At 37.2% G+C, this 16,167-nt stretch overlaps 1 protein-coding gene across 1 annotated transcript; it reads left to right on the top strand.

The window, feature by feature from the left end:
• The first annotated feature begins 766 nt into the window (after positions 1-766).
• On the top strand, positions 767-16,167 carry LOC121860710 (transmembrane protein 59-like). Its single transcript, XM_042358014.1, has 6 exons — positions 767-947; positions 4,071-4,203; positions 6,147-6,244; positions 7,072-7,306; positions 13,109-13,281; positions 13,596-16,167. The coding sequence occupies exons 1-6, from the start codon at positions 804-806 to the stop codon at positions 13,743-13,745; spliced, it is 933 nt and encodes a 310-aa protein (XP_042213948.1). The 5' UTR covers positions 767-803; the 3' UTR covers positions 13,746-16,167.

Genomic DNA, 16,167 nt, shown 5'->3' with positions numbered 1-16,167 from the left:
TAAGCATTTCCGACTTACGACCTGCATGTCGGTCCCTAACTCCGTCTTAAGTCGGGAGCAGCTGTATATACTCATAATTAATCTCCTTCAGAGCAGCTTACATTTTATGACTTATAAATATTATAGAAAGACTGTGATACAGGTGCACTTCTAAACACTTAAAAACAGTACTTCCTCGAATAAGAGCTATAGATAAGTTACCAATATCGAAAGGATAAGCACATTAGACTATTACTAGATTATATATATATATATATATATATATATATATATATATATATATATATATATATATATATATATATATATATATATATATATATGGTGATTGGTGTCCCATAAGTTTCCATACAACGTATCACCAACGCCATTACAAGCATAACCCCAGCTGTGCTTGACCGTGTTCTTCAGCAGTGGAGGACAGCATTGAAGAGTGTTGTCAACAGAACAGTAGTCATGTAGAGCATATTATAGAAATAAAAATGGATTTTCATATACAATTTATTTTTCCTATGTATGGAAGTTTATGGGACACCCTGTAGCACCTGGTGTTATCGCCACATAAGAACTTATCCGTTTCATCGACAGTGGCGGAAAAGGTGCATAAGAATTTGATCCAGAAATATAAAACCAAATTAATGATTTTTATTATTATTTAAATATTATAATTTGTACTATTTATTTGTATATGTGAGAATTTTTATATATAAGAGCGTAATTATATCTGATAAGATGGATGAAGGCAGAGTCAACAAGAGAACACTTATTGTGACGTTTCAGGTGAGGTCAGAACAGCAGCAACAATGGCGAATGTATGTGGCGCCTTGATAGTTTGTACCATTTTGACGGTGTGTTGGGGACAGAACAGCTTCGACAGTATCTTGAGTGATGTGACAGCTTGCGAGGAAGGATGCACCAAGTCTTATTCCCCCCACACTAACCCAAATGTGAGTTTTAAGGCTGAAAGAAAGGTGTTATTTTATCGTTAGGGGTTTCAACTTCGACCTCGAACACCTTGGGAGAGGGAAAGCTTTTTCTCCTGTGGTTATGCTGCCCACCTTCCCCTGCCGCGCTTACTCATTACCATACTTTTGTCCTTATTCCCTTAACTAAAACAGAATTATGAGGTGAGTAGGAAATATATTCATATTTGTGTATGGAATGTCACATGCATCTTGGGACAACGTAAATATTAACTTTTTTATTGTAAATATTGACGTTTCTAGTGTCATAATGTCACGTGTGGATAGGTGGCTTATGCAATGATGTTGGATGCTTAGTATCTTTTATCCTCTCACTCCAAAAAAGTTACCGGTAGCCCTCACAATTTTCTCGACTTGTGGCTTCTTCAACCTTGTGGGGCGAGCATCCACCAGCTCCAGGTGTGGACACTCGATTGAGTACTGTAGTCCCCTTTGAGATATTTATACACTCCAATTAGTTCCCTCCCTTGCTCGTCTGCAGTATAAGCTAGGCAATTGCAGGCACTAATCTCTCTGGGTAGCTGAGCTGTCAAAGTGCAGGCACCAGTCTGGTGGCCCTCCTTTGGACATTTTCAATCAACTGACAGTTCTCCAGACAGGGAAGCACCTCTGGCTAGGAAGTTAGGTAAGGTTAAGTAGGCTCCTTTGGTTGGTTAGGTCAGGTTCTATTTGGTTCGAGTAAATGTCGCCTTTTATAATGATAGGAACATTTGTGGAAAAAATTAACAAAATCGAACAACTCCTTCTGGTGGTAGTGGTGTTCTTAGACATTACCATATTTTTAACCTTACAAGTGCAAAACCTTAAGGTTTACAAAGGCTTGTTTGGTATTCTTTTTAGTTCTCACCCCACATTTTCCCTCTATTCCCCATTTTGAACTACCAATATTGTTGGTAATTGGGGAGGTCTTACCGGTTGAAATACTTGAAAAATATAAATGTACGCTGGAAACTTAATTTTTTTGCTTTCTCCCTGTATAAATAGAAATATGAAATTCTGTGTTAGACCTTAGCTGAATCTTTACCTCTATATTTCTTATTAGTTTCCATGCACAACAGAAATATGGAGTGCCACTATAGTACTGTATGCAGTCTACCAAGCAGATGCTACTATAGTATGCGGTCTACCGAGCTGGAGTTGTGTCTACCGAGATATTTTCACTGCCATCCATTAACCTAATACTGTAGGTTAGGTCAACTTCGGCTCGGTAGACCGCATACTATAGTGGCTCCAGCTTGGTAGACCGCACACTATAGTATAGGGGGTCCTTGATATCTGCGGTTGATTGGGACCGGAAAAACGCCTCGGATAATTAATTCATTTAAAGCGGGGAATGAATCCCTTAAGAAATAATGGAAATCGGTCAAATTGGGACCATGGCATTCTACACGACACTCAAAATTTTTTTTATGATATTTTTTTAACAATTGTTTACCTTAGAAACATTTGTTAAACATTTGATAACACATTATTTTAAGAAATTATTTAACTTTATAAATTATCTAACGTCCTTAAAGTTCATTGGGGTCTGTGTGTTGAGGCAGCGTAGGTTGTGTCAGTGACCCGGTGGTCCACAGCAACCGTTACTGGTGCATTGCTCACTCCAGTGGTTCATTGAGACAAAATACTTCTTAGAATGTTTAAAAAAAATTAAATTAACGTAAAATACTTTTATTTACTTAGCATCAAAGGTAGAGATGTTTGCTTTGATTGGATTGATGGAAGTAAGTGTTGGGGGATGGAGGATTAGTCGGAGGATAAAAAAGAAACAAACAGGACTAGGTGGATTGTCCACTTCCCACTCTTTTGTCTACTCACTTCTAGTTTTGCATCTATACTATAGCTAGTGTGCTTCTTTTTGAGTGCTGCACCACCTTGTTTGGGTTGGGAACTCATGGCTACAAAAGTGATAAAATAATTCACCACAACATGCACAAAAAGACAACAAAGGCAGGAGTAAACACAACACAGCACTGGTCTAGACAAAACAAAGTGGGAGACTGGCGTGGGGACACGTGTGTGCATGCATAACGCCAGAAAGAGATTGAAATTTCAAACACTTCAGCTAAAAATCTGTACCGTATATATTTTCTGGAGTTTTAAATCCATAGATTTTATCCCGAGTTTTCAGTTTTCGAGTGGTTTTTTAATGGAATCCACTTAAATGCTGGGGCTTTTTACGTGGATGGTCACAAAGGTTGACCACTTAACTGTATAACCGTGGATAGTACATACTGTTATAACGAGGAAATCCAGTAGCACCAAATATGATTAGGTATGTTTATAGCTGCAAAACGATCGACTCAAGGCAAAATAAATGCCAAATGCTGCTAGTGTCATGGTCAAATATAGTTCTTGCGTTGTTTTTCCGGTAATGAACGATTAGCCAATCAGCGCACTCATGGTGAAATAGCATTAGTAGGAACTTGGGCTGTTGTGGCAAAATGTCCACTACCTTGGGGGTGTTTTATGACAGTTTTGTAGTCTGATTACTTTCACTTCTATTCATTTTCTAGGGCAAATGCTTAGTTTTTGTAGATATAGGGGAGTTAAGATATAAGTTAGGTTTGGTTAGGTTATCACATGATTTCAGCCATTTTTTATTTTTTCCCAACATAATACAATATCTTCTAATAAAATCAGTGAAAACTGGGTATTTTTAAATCCATTTTCATTGGGAAACAGCGGGCGGTCACACTCCGAATAATTATCAATTATTATCATTTAACAGGGCATTACTCAGACGAGAGTTCATACCTGGAGCTGGCGGACGCCCACCCCACTAGGGGTCAAGGTTGAAGAAGCCACAAGTTTGGGAAATTGTCAGGGTAAACTTTTTGAAGTGAAAATTGTAAACTCTTGGAACAATCTGTCAGTGTGTGTAACAGACTTGACCTTGGTTTTGTTGTGTACAGGGTATATGTCAGAAAGTTGTTACCATACTAATATTTGTGTACTTTTAAGCTGTTGCTGGCATTTACTGGTACAGTGTAATGACTCTGGTACATACAGTATATTGTATTTGTTTTTTAATTAGCCTCATCTATGCTGGTATTGTGTATTTATTGTTTTCCTTATCATTTACAGCCAAGTAACCATGTTGCGTGTGCCAGAGGCTGCCGCCTCTATTCCATCAGCAACATCATCGTTGAAAACCATGACCATGGAAATGCTGTTGATGGCAGTGATGCACATCCAGTGAGGAATACTTGTTATAATGGTGAGTTAGCCAGTGAGAAGTGTTTACTCTGCTATTGAGTTACTTGTTGTTAAGAATATCTGTTGTAATGGTGAGTTACACAACTTACACCTGCCAAAGAATACCTGTTTTAAGTTACAATACTGTACAGGTGCAGTGTTATGTTTGATTTAATACTTTATTAAGTACAAACTGGGTGGTTTTGTTGGTTCTTACCTGAGCATCTCTCAAGGTGAGGTAGTCTGGGGTTCTGTCAGGGCAAGGTTCTGTTTGGAGTTATAGGTGTAGTTGGGTAGGAGAGCTGATCCTTTGGCTGGTTATGAGCTAAATGGGTAAAGGCTCTGTACCATCACCACCACAATGGACCACAGTACAGTGGTCCCTCGGTTAACGAACGGTTCGATTAACAAAATTTTGGTTAACGAATTAGCTCCCATAAGGATTTTAAGCTCTATTAACGAACAAAACTTCGATTAACGAAATCCATAAGACAAAAGCGTTTTGTTGTGCACATCAGCTGATCGGTTTGTCCGCCAATACAGTAATTGGTTCTATGTTTACATTCGTTTCCAGTGAAGTAAATATAAAAAAAGTTGGTCTCTTGAATATTTCTGCATTTTTTATATATTAAAATTATTGGTCATTCTGAAATTTAGTTAACATATTAATAATATAGACAGTATAGGGAAAGGGAACAGTTTTTGTGCACCCATCAGCTGCTTGAATCACCCAACAACCCTTCTCAGTTTAACTTTGTTTACAGTGGAGTGAACATCGATTTTGTTGGTCTCTTGAATATTTTTATATTTTAACATTAAAATTATTGGTCATTCTGAAATTTAGTTAATATATTGATAATATACAGTGCAGAAATTATTATGAAACATGAAGAAGGCATTAGAACCAATGCACTCTGTAAAGAATATGGCATGTCATCATCGACTGCCTCTACAATCAGCTGTTTGATATGTAAACAAAGCTGCCGGTAATACGACATACACACCTCAAAGTAAGTTAAAATGCAGTATTCTATTGTTTTTTTTATTTATTATTGCACAATATACTGTGCAGTACAGTACTGTATTTAGTTTATGTTTATTGTTTTGTTAATTCTATAACTGGCATACAGTACTTTGTATGTACTTTTTCTGTGATTTGGAACCAATTACCCAAAATCCCATTGAAATAATATATTCAGTTCATGAAATTTTCAGCTAACGAACGACTGGAACGAATTGTGTTCGTTAACCGAGGGACCACTGTACAGTACAGTGGGGTATGCTATAAAGAATGGATTCTACTACGAATATTCCTATAACGAACGGTTTTACCTATAAAATTGAGAATGCTATAACGAACGAAACTCCTACAACGAACATTATTATTATTATTTTTTTTTAACTAATTTATTGTTTTTTTATTACAAGTATTAATGATATTCTTTATTTCAGGGGTTTAGATGCATATTTATGCACTTTTTAATTTTTACAATTTTATATTATATTTTTCAGTGTTAAGTGGTTGTATTTGGGGGCCTGGAACGGATTAATCCTATAACGAACAAATGCTATAACGAACAAGGTTCTAGAACCAATTAGATTCGTTATAGCATACCCCACTGTACTTGTTACCCATATCTACAAAGTGTTTGGAGTGAAGATATGCAGATAGTCCACATTACACTTTACTGAACTGTACTTTCATCCCACCTAAGTCTTGAGGCAGAGTTAACGTAAAACATCAGGATTATGACACATACACATTGGTTTCTTTCTCCGCGTTGTAGGATAGCTTCATTAGATTGTCAAGTTGTTGAATTGTTTTTTAATATTATTATTTTTCATAGGTCTTTGACGTTTAATGACCAATTGGGGAACGTGTTTTTACAGTCAAAATTCTAGTTACTAATTGTCATACAACACTGGATATGAATATTATATTTGATTTAGTAACTACTTCTACAGCATGTGTGGAAGCATACAATGAGACATCACCCAGTACAGCATCATGCAAGGTTGGCTGTGACTCTCAGGAGATCAAGGTGGCCGAGTCCAAGAAAAAGGTGTAGTACAGTAGTAATGTTGTATTGATTTATTGCAGTTCATGTCTGATTATATGCCTGTATGTCACCACTGTATTTTGAATTTTCTTCTAAAAAATCTCTAAGCTAGCTTTTTAATCTTGCAGACACACCTCATTTGCTGTCATTCATTTACTCTAAGTCTAGTGTTGTGACATCTGCAGAATGTCCATACCCCCCATCCTTCTCTCTGCCCTTACTCTCATCATCTGCCTCTGAATTATGCTCTCTTTAATGTGTCTTTTACTCCCCATTCTCTCAAAGTGTCCTGACTACTTGAGTAATCCACGGTCAACTCTGTTTGATGAGAGCATTTCCCATAAGGGGTTATTTTATGCTCCTTTATGTCCAATTGTAGGGCTGAGGGGGAAGGCTGCTATGTAGGGTTTATTTTTGGAATAAGACAATTGCTTTTCTCATTCAATGATTTTACTGTCTGATTGTTGTTAAAAGAACATACCGGTAGTTTTCTTAATGTTCATGTTAGCACTTGCATTGGAGGAATATCTGAACCTATTAGCAAATACACTATTGAAATTTGTATATGTTATAAATTGACTCGGCAGTGAAATGTGTTTCTTTAATGAAATGCTGCTTATGCTTGTAGGGAGAAGAGAGGAAGAGGTGACTGTAGATGGGAGTGAATGTTACTGCTGCTGATGCATGTCATTTGTCTTTTAAGACATTCTCTTTTAATGTATTTGAATGGCATGAATTAATTCTTTAATAACATTTGAACTATTTTCTCAGGAAGTACATAAAAGATGTCCAAGTTAGCTGGAGGATATTACAAAAGAGTATTATTGCAGGACGATGATGAGGGACCCTCAATCCATCTGCTGAGTCCACTGAGGCAGGTGCATTCTGTGTACTCCTCGTTCGTTGGGGCTGTCCACATTGTCCGTTCATCACTGGTCACATACTTCATGAGCGATGACAGCTCCATTGTGGTTGTTGAGTCTGAACCACAGGTTTTCATGGAGGTGTTGTCAGAAGCTGAGGTTGAAAACCCTCTCCAGGAGGCACTCCAGCAGTCCCGACAAAGTAAGCATAGTTTATTATAAGTCCAGTTACTTGAAACCTTAGTTTCAAATCTGCTACTGCTGTGGAAGGACAGTCCCTACTGTGAGACTAATTAAGCCACAACAATGTTACTTAGACGTCCATATCAGCACGGAGGCACAACTGTTTAAAACAACAGTCGGCATATTACACTAACAAAGATTGGCTTATTTATGCTCAAAATATATTAGTTCAAGTAAAATAGTCATACCGTACTTATGATCAGGCATGGGACTGAAGCCATCTTCGGCTTCTGCAAGTCATGATTTTTGGACTTCTGCTTTGACTTCGAAACTTTCTAAAGGCTTCAGCTTTGAAGCCAGTGGCATAGCTTCATCTTCGAAGCCACGGGCCTGCTTTCGGATTTTCATCTTTCTTCTGCCACACTGACCATATTACAGTACAGTCGGCCCTTAACATACGCAGGGGTTACGTAACAGAGATACCCGTGGATGTTAAAAATCCTCGTATATGTGCTGCCCCCCCCAAAAAAAACCTGGTCCCCCCATGTCCTTATTTACCGTATATACCTGTGTGTAGTTCAAGTTTTTAAGACCAAATTATTTGGCAAAAAATTGGGGGTCGACCTCTAAACGGGTAATAGTTTCGTTAGGTTGAAAAATATTTACCAGTAACTACCAGTAAACAATGGAAACGATGCACAAATGCACCACCAGCTGTGAGTGTCGGTACAGTTGCCAGGGCAGATCTCTTGCGTCATCATAGCAAGCCCAAAGTAGCCAAATCCATGGTATGGTAGCACAGGACGATGTAAAACCAAGTATTCATTTATTAAAGTTTATTTATAGATACTGTACATAAATTTTTGTTCATTACATTTGAAACTTCAATCTTTGTTAATTAAATTTGAAACAAAAGAAAACTACGATACCGTATTTTCATTAAAATATTACATCACAAGTATATTTTACCTTAGCTGACTGAATGAATATAGGTATTCTCAGAAATTAATATGGAAATATAATATTTTTGCTGGAATGACGTACATATTACAGTGGAAAGACGAAAACAATGACTTTCGCTTTCTTTCATTATTCAAAAGATTTTACCGTAATCGCTTTTTGAATGGTTTTCAGTTAAAAAACTGTTGTACTCGTACTGTATTACAATAATATTCTATCCTATCATTAGCCTTATAATCCCACAACTGAAAACCATTCGAAAAGCGATTACGGTAACATCTTTTGAACGAAAGAAAGAGAAAGTCATTGCTTTCGTCACAATTTTATCCCACTTTCCACTGTAATACGTACCGTACATCATTTCAGCAAAAATATTACATTTCCATGTTTTCAGAAATAAATGGTAGTTTTGTTGAAACGTAATGTACAATATTTAATATTAAAATGCAAAAATAGCTCTAAAAACAATTAATACACCCGTAATGTACTGGCTGGCATCTCCACGTGTCCCTGCTCCCGCGTCCAAGGTCACCACTCCTCCCAACTCACTCCCTCCGCTCCCTCCTCCACCTCCTCTGCCTCCTCCACCCCCTCTGCCTCCTCCCCGTCACTACTGCCGACAACGAACACAAATGTTTTGTGAATAACTGCACCTCCACTTCCTATGTACAGTACTGAACTGTACTGTGCTGTGCATTTTTACAAACAATAAACATGGCAAGAAAAGCTATTAAAAAAAAGAGATAAAAATTTCACTTTACTGTACAGTACCTATCCTCGGCGACAGGACGGGGGTCATCGGGCTCATTGTCACTCAATTCCATAACGGGTGGTGAAGTGGGGGCGACGGTGGATTCAGCTGCTTCCTCACTGCCACCAGTGATTGATGGTGTTAAATCTCTCCTTCGGTGATCAAAGAACATGGTGATGGGGAGTTGTCGTCTCTTTCTTTCATTTCTTCCATGATGTTTTTGTATGGAGCGAAAACGTCATCCATCCCTCTCATGAATTTCAGGGCACGCACCATGGAGGGGTCCATACTATAGGCTAGGTTTTTCAGTGCCTCATTATTCCTGGTCATCTCCCCCAACTTCTCCAACGTTATTTCTTGGTGCTCTTCCTCATCCTCTTTCCCTTTCGCTTTCTTTTCCTTGCCTGAGTCTACTAACTCCTGTAGATCCTCCTCGGTCAGCTCAATGTCATGCTCTTCAATTAGCTCCCTAATCTCGTCCTCTGCCATGTCCCGGAAGCCTTCAGCAACCACTTTCCTTGACAGTGCCAGGGTCTTTCTGAATATTTTTATTAAAATCCATCAAAATCATTTTCCTTGTCATCGTCTTGAGCACCAAACAGCTCCTCCCAGTCTTCTCCTTGAACAGGGCTAGAGGGTACGTGTTTTTCGAATCGTTTTCAATTAAAAAAATGTTACAGCACATGTATATTTTACCTAAACTGTGCCTGAATGAATATATTCTCAGAAATAAATAGTAGTTTTGCTGAAACGTGATGTATTTCAATGTAAAATAGGATAAAATACATGACGAAAACAAAAGACTTTACCTAACCTTCCAATGTTCAAGAGATGTTACTCGTTTTTTTAATAGTTTTCGGTTAAAATACTGTTATATTACAATGATATTATATTCATTCACGGAAATGTAATATTTTTGCTGAAATGACGTACGTATTACAGTGGAAAGTGACGAAAACAATGACTTAGCTTTCTTTCGTTCAAAAGATGTTACCGTAATCGCTTTTCGAATGGTTGTCAGTTAAAAAAACTGTTGCATCACAAGTGAATTAGGATAGAATATTATTGTAATACAATAGTTTTTTAACTGAAAACCATTCAAAAAGCGATTACGGTAACATCTTTTGAACGAAAGAAAGCGAGTCATTGCTTTCGTCACTTTCCACTGTACAGTCAATCCTCACATTACGCGGTCCCGCATTCCGCGTTTCACCGTTAACGCGGTGCCTTGCCAGAACCTAACATGCTCACATTCCGCGGTCGTGAACGCCATTACTCGGAGAGCGGCTGGCAAGCCGCGCCATTTTTGGATCCAAACCTCCCGCCATCCGCCATGTTGTGTAAGAGGCGCGAAAATGGTGCGCACAAGGTCGCCCAGTCATCAAAACATTTCCAGTTCTTCACCCGCCACCCACTACAACCGGCCCAAGTCAGTGATAGTGATAATTATAGTGAGGATATGGACTTATATGAACTTTGGGGGGTTTGACAAAGAGGCCCTGCAAGCCTCTGTGGTGGATAGTGATACAATTGATACAAGTGATACAGGTGAGGGCCAATAATCTGCCCTCTGCCTCGGAACCAACCGCCCATCCCCGTGTGCCCAGCCATCTTTTCTACTAATGTAAGTGTTAAAAAACCTAATATTATTGATATTTCTCTTAATTATTAATTGTGTGTGCATGCCATCATAAAGTTAAGATAATATTTTTACTACAACATAGTTGTGTGTCTTCAAAAAGTGGAGTTTGGGGATCGGCCTGGACTCCATTTCAATTAATCCCATATGTTATGTTGTTCACTTTACGCGTTCCTCACTTTCCGCGGTACCCTCCGGGTTACATTAACCGCGTAATGTGAGACCCAACTGTAATACGTACGTACGTCATTTCAGCAAAATATTACATTTCCATATTCTCAGAAATAAATAGTAGTTTTGCTGAAACGTAATGCATTTCAATGTAAATTAGGATAAACTACATGAAAACAAAAGACTTTACCTAGCCTTCCGATGTTCAAGATACGTTACTCGTTTTTTTTAGTAGTTTTCGGTTAAAATACTCTTATATTAGTGATATTCTATTCATACTGTGCTTGATATAATACATTCACGGAAATGTAATATTTTTGCAACTACAATGCTGATGTCAACACAAGCGTGGTTACAGCGAGACTGACTGAGTGAGGGAGAGCTATGCGTGTGTGTGTGAGGTTGCGGGAGCGGGCGGTGTCCCGTGTTCGGTGCCGCGCGCAAGTTGAATGGCGCGCGATTTGAATGTACTTCAATTACTTCAATGTACAGAATATTCCTCCGGCGGGGCAATCCGCGTATTTGCAAATCCGTGTATTATAAACCCACGTATGTTATGGGCCGACTGTATACAGTATTACCTATGCCAAAATAATTGGTGAGCAGTCAATTCTGTATATGGAAGTTTTCGGCATAAAACGAATCCGAAAAATTCGTTCAATATACAGTATGGAAAAAGTTCTGTATTTTTAGTTCAGATAAATTGTGAGAACATGGGAATTTTTTTTGTTATATAAAGTATAGTTTGGTAACACAAGAAAAAACATCATATATTATCTGTATGAGTGTATCTTGTGCGAGTTAAAGTAAATATTTGTAGTTTGTTAATTTCTGTAATATCTAGGATATGAGAATGAGTCGCAGTCTGACCTAAGTTCAAAAAATAATAAAAATGGAATCCATGAAGATTTTTTTTTATTTTGATTTCAGTCAATCAGAACAGTGTGCAACTCATAACATAACACACAACATCACCAGTCAGCTGTGTCCTGTGAGATGGCTTTGCATGATGTTTTTGTTACAGGAAAAAAAAAAACTTAAGATGAGGAATTTCATCACTCTAATGTGATTTAGAAATAAAGAAAATATCTTATAAGACGATAAATATAAAATAAGAAAAAATGAAGAACAGCGTGTTTATACTCTGGGAGGTGAATGAATGTGTTGAGTCAATGGGTGGTTGCTAATAGTGCATCTAGTGACTTATCTAGTTTGCCTATTTCAGTTTAAGCTAAGAACTAAAACATGTGCATTACAGTTTGTGTAATGTGATAGGAGGCGAATGTGTAATGGATATGATTTGGGTGTGTAATGGAGATAATGTGGATGTGTAGTAGATATGATGTGGGTGTGTAGTGGAGATAATGTGGGTGTAGTGGAGATAATGTGGATGTGTAGTGGATATGATATGGGTGTTTGGTGAAGATGTTGTGGATGTGTAATGGAGATGATGAGGATGTTTAGTGGAGATGATGCGGATGTTTACAGGATTTTCAGTGGACTGCGCCCAGAGTATCTAACAACAAACTTTGCAAGGATTAGGGATATGAACTGGCAGGACACTAGAGGGAGTGAACATAATTTTATGGTGCCTGGCGTCCGCAGTCAAGTAGAAAACACTTCCTTCTTTAGTGCTATAACAGACGGGAACAAGTTACTAGACCACATCAAAACCAAATATTATTATTATTATTAATTTTTACATTCCCCCAAATTCACTCACTAACATTTGTAATTTTCCTTGTGAATTCCCTGCTAGAATAGGGTTATTGTATCTAGAAACAGCAGTTGATTCGCTTTCCCATTGAAATCACATGTTGTTATTCAGCAAAGTTGCACCTTTCTCTATCATCGTTGCTTTCATTTCTCTAACTGCCCCATCTATGGTGACATTACATAACCTTTATTTAATTTGTGCTTTCACTCAGAACCAGTTTCCCGGTCTATTGAGAAAGCCATTTTAAGACCTGCTTCACTCCCTATAAAAATTAAGGACAGCATTCACAAGCTTCCTATTTACTCCAGACATTCAGCACTTCTCATATTGTATTTCTGTCAACTCTCTCATATACTTTTTCTAAATCCATAAATGCCACAAATAAGTTCTTGTCATCCAGAAACTTATCACTTCTTCAGTACTCTTCTGTCATACATTGCCCATATTGTACTGTGCACAGTTTTCATCCACTCTAATTATACTTGTCATCCTTATCATTCCATCTATGATTCCATCCACTTCTGATGCCTTACCATTCTTGAGCTCACTATACTTGCAATTAATTATGGCATTATACCTACAGTGCCTATGATGGAACCCGTTGAAGATCCATCAGTCGTGCACTGTGTATCCCGACGTCTTGGTGTTCCTCCATACTTGTTGGTGGCCTCAGTTCTGGTTCTGGTTCTCTTTACGGTGTATGTGATTTTTGCAGTGTGTACCACAGCCACTCCTCCCAAGGCCAAGGCTTATGCGGTGAGTTAAATTTATTGTAATTCTTAACTACAGTTCTACCTGGTATCAGTATTAGGAGCAATGCAAGATGATGAGCGCTTGTTGATATTTAAGATTGAACAGTATCAGGGGAATTTCTCACTACCTCAAGTTGTGATCTAATTTGGCCTTTGTTTCTAAAATAAGGAGCTGTAACTGATAGAATTTCAGGTGTTTAAATAATTTACTAATTTGGTGTGAAAAAATAATAAGTAAAACTTGTCGAGGATTACTTTTGTTATTAGTTAGATACCTGAAGCTTGTATGTAACATTGAAGCATTTTGTCACCCATCAGAGTGGACTAAGTGTACAGGCAGATCCCATTCATATGCCAGTGAAATTAGTGCGACCAGAGGACCTGACTCGACTTAGTCTTACAGAAGAGGAAGATCTGCAGGCACCACCACTCCCTACAAAGGTTAAACTCCCAGACTCTGTCATTTAGCCACAGTTGCTACAAATGGGAACAATAATTATAGGTTTGGCAATTTAACTAGATTATACAGTATACATACTGGTATATATATATAATCACACCTACTTTTTTCCTTAATCACATTAATCACTACTTTTTTCTTCACACTGAAACAGGATTGTGCTACAGTTTTTATTTAATTTATACAGTAGATAATCATTTTACCGTGCTTAAAAGGCGGTTCACTTGCATGGTTAAGCCCTTAGCCAGGTTGCCCCCCTCCCCTCCCAGGAGAAAAAATTGAGAAAACGAAGCTTCTAACACAAATATGCGAGGGTGTGTATCGCCACCAATATTATTCTATTCCTGCTTGTTTAGTGGCTAACTATAATATCTTTCAGGCATATAACTCAATAAATGTCTGTTTGTCAGGGTTGAGGAGTGGTGGTGTTAATGTTGTGGGGGGCTAACTTCATGGGAGCTGTGTGGCTGGGCTGTGTGCCCCCAGTTACATGCACCCTGCTTACAAATATTTATGGCACTTGATACAGCTCATAACTATTGGTATATATAATAAATGTAAGCATACATTGTTTTCATGCTTGTATGTTTTAAATTACCCAAATTCAGTAGCTGCATCAAGTGCCATAAATATTTATAAGCAAAGTAAATTTCCCCAGGCACAGTCCATGTGGCTGGCTGCCTACTGCAAAGTTGCCACATTGTTTATTTTTCTTATATCTACTAAATAACTCAATACAATAGTGCGATGAAAAATTTAAAACTTGATAAAAATGATAAGTGCGTGACTAGTGTTAATTTGCCGAGCCAACCTTTATAAAGCAATCAATTATATTAAAGAGTGTGTGGTTTTGGACTGAATGCTATCGCTTCAACCCTTCGCACGCCAATTTCCGCACGCACTGCGGTGGGAATTTGAAAATTAATTATCTTCCATACATGTTTAAGAGGTGTTTGATGTGGTTAAATAGTAATATCAGTTTCAATTAATAAAGCACAGTAAAACTCTGCCTTGAATAAACAATTGGTGGTAAAATGATCGTCTACTGTATGTCTTTAAAGAAAGTTTAATTTATTTCACATTCAAAATATTCTTCACCTCTTTTCAGTTCACTTTTCTTGATGTATTAAGTAACCAGCATAAATAGAGCTATGTGTTAAGTAGGTAAAATACATGTTAGGAAATGGCCTTATTGTACAATAATTAAAGATTTAAAGTATTTTCTTCACTTGATAGATAACTGGAACTTTTTTTTGAGTGAGTATAGTATTTTAAGGGAGTTTTGGATAGTATCAATTTACTTATGCTTTGGATTTCACACATTGTATATAGAGGATATATAACAATTTGCATTCCTGGTAAAACACGTGTAACTGCTTCCAGTCATAGTAGTATAAAAAATTGCAATGTCCTTAAGTGAAATGTTATCAGATTTACTCTTGATGGCTTAAATTTAAGTACTGTACAGTATTTGTATGCAATAAGATAGTTCAAAAGAGGGAGAGAGAATAAGCCGCAATGTCAGATCAATAATAGTGTTGGCAATCATGTTAATACAAATTCCTTGAAACAGTCTTGATGCTTAAAGTGAGTAAATCAATGGGTTTTAAGATGGGTAATGCCTATGCTTTATTTATTTCAGCTTTCTGCTAAGTATTGAATTTGCATTTGTATAGATATTGCCAATTTTTCATAAGACAGAACCAGTTACAGTATTACCAAAGTTAGTGTTATCAGATTTTTATATTTATTATAGATGTGCCATTTTATTTGGTGTAACATTTTTCTCAATACAGTATACTCTTGATTTAATGGAATCCGATATAATGAACTCGATTTAGTGGAAGGCATTTTTCCATTATGTTTTTGCTCGATTTAGTGAAATAGTTAGCTAAATCGAGATTAATTCCATTAAGACACTCTCACCTATGGAGACACCTCAGACATGATACATTAAAACCTATTTCAGCCTATGGCAAATGTACTAAATGTATAAACATGATAAATAATGAAATAAAAAACCCCATATAAGATGCTCCCCCCATTTTAGCAGGGAGTATTTTGGAAACTGGTATCAGTTACAAAGTTTTTACATTTTGTCTTTATTCAGGACATTTTCAGAGGCAACTGAATTTACACACCCTCCAATGCCACCAACACACACCCTCCAACACCACCAGCATACACCCTCCAACATTTGTTATTATATACAGTATTCTCGTATGATCAGCCTCTTATGGTTTATGTTTTAACATTGATAATATAAAATATTAAATACTACTACAGTATAGAAAAAATACAATATATAATCATTAATTTGCATAGAAATGAAATGAGGTAAAAATAAGTATTTTACTGTATATGAAGGGAACTGGTATTAATAAGCTCAAATTATTAATGTATCTCTTAATAAATGTTTTTGAAGTTAAA

The sequence above is a fragment of the Homarus americanus genome, unplaced genomic scaffold, assembly GCF_018991925.1.
Source record: "Homarus americanus isolate GMGI-L3 unplaced genomic scaffold, GMGI_Hamer_2.0 scaffold23617, whole genome shotgun sequence".
Classification (NCBI taxonomy): domain Eukaryota; kingdom Metazoa; phylum Arthropoda; class Malacostraca; order Decapoda; family Nephropidae; genus Homarus; species Homarus americanus.
The sequence above is the reverse complement of the archived record's forward strand: the minus strand, read 5'-3'. Positions and strand labels throughout refer to the sequence as shown.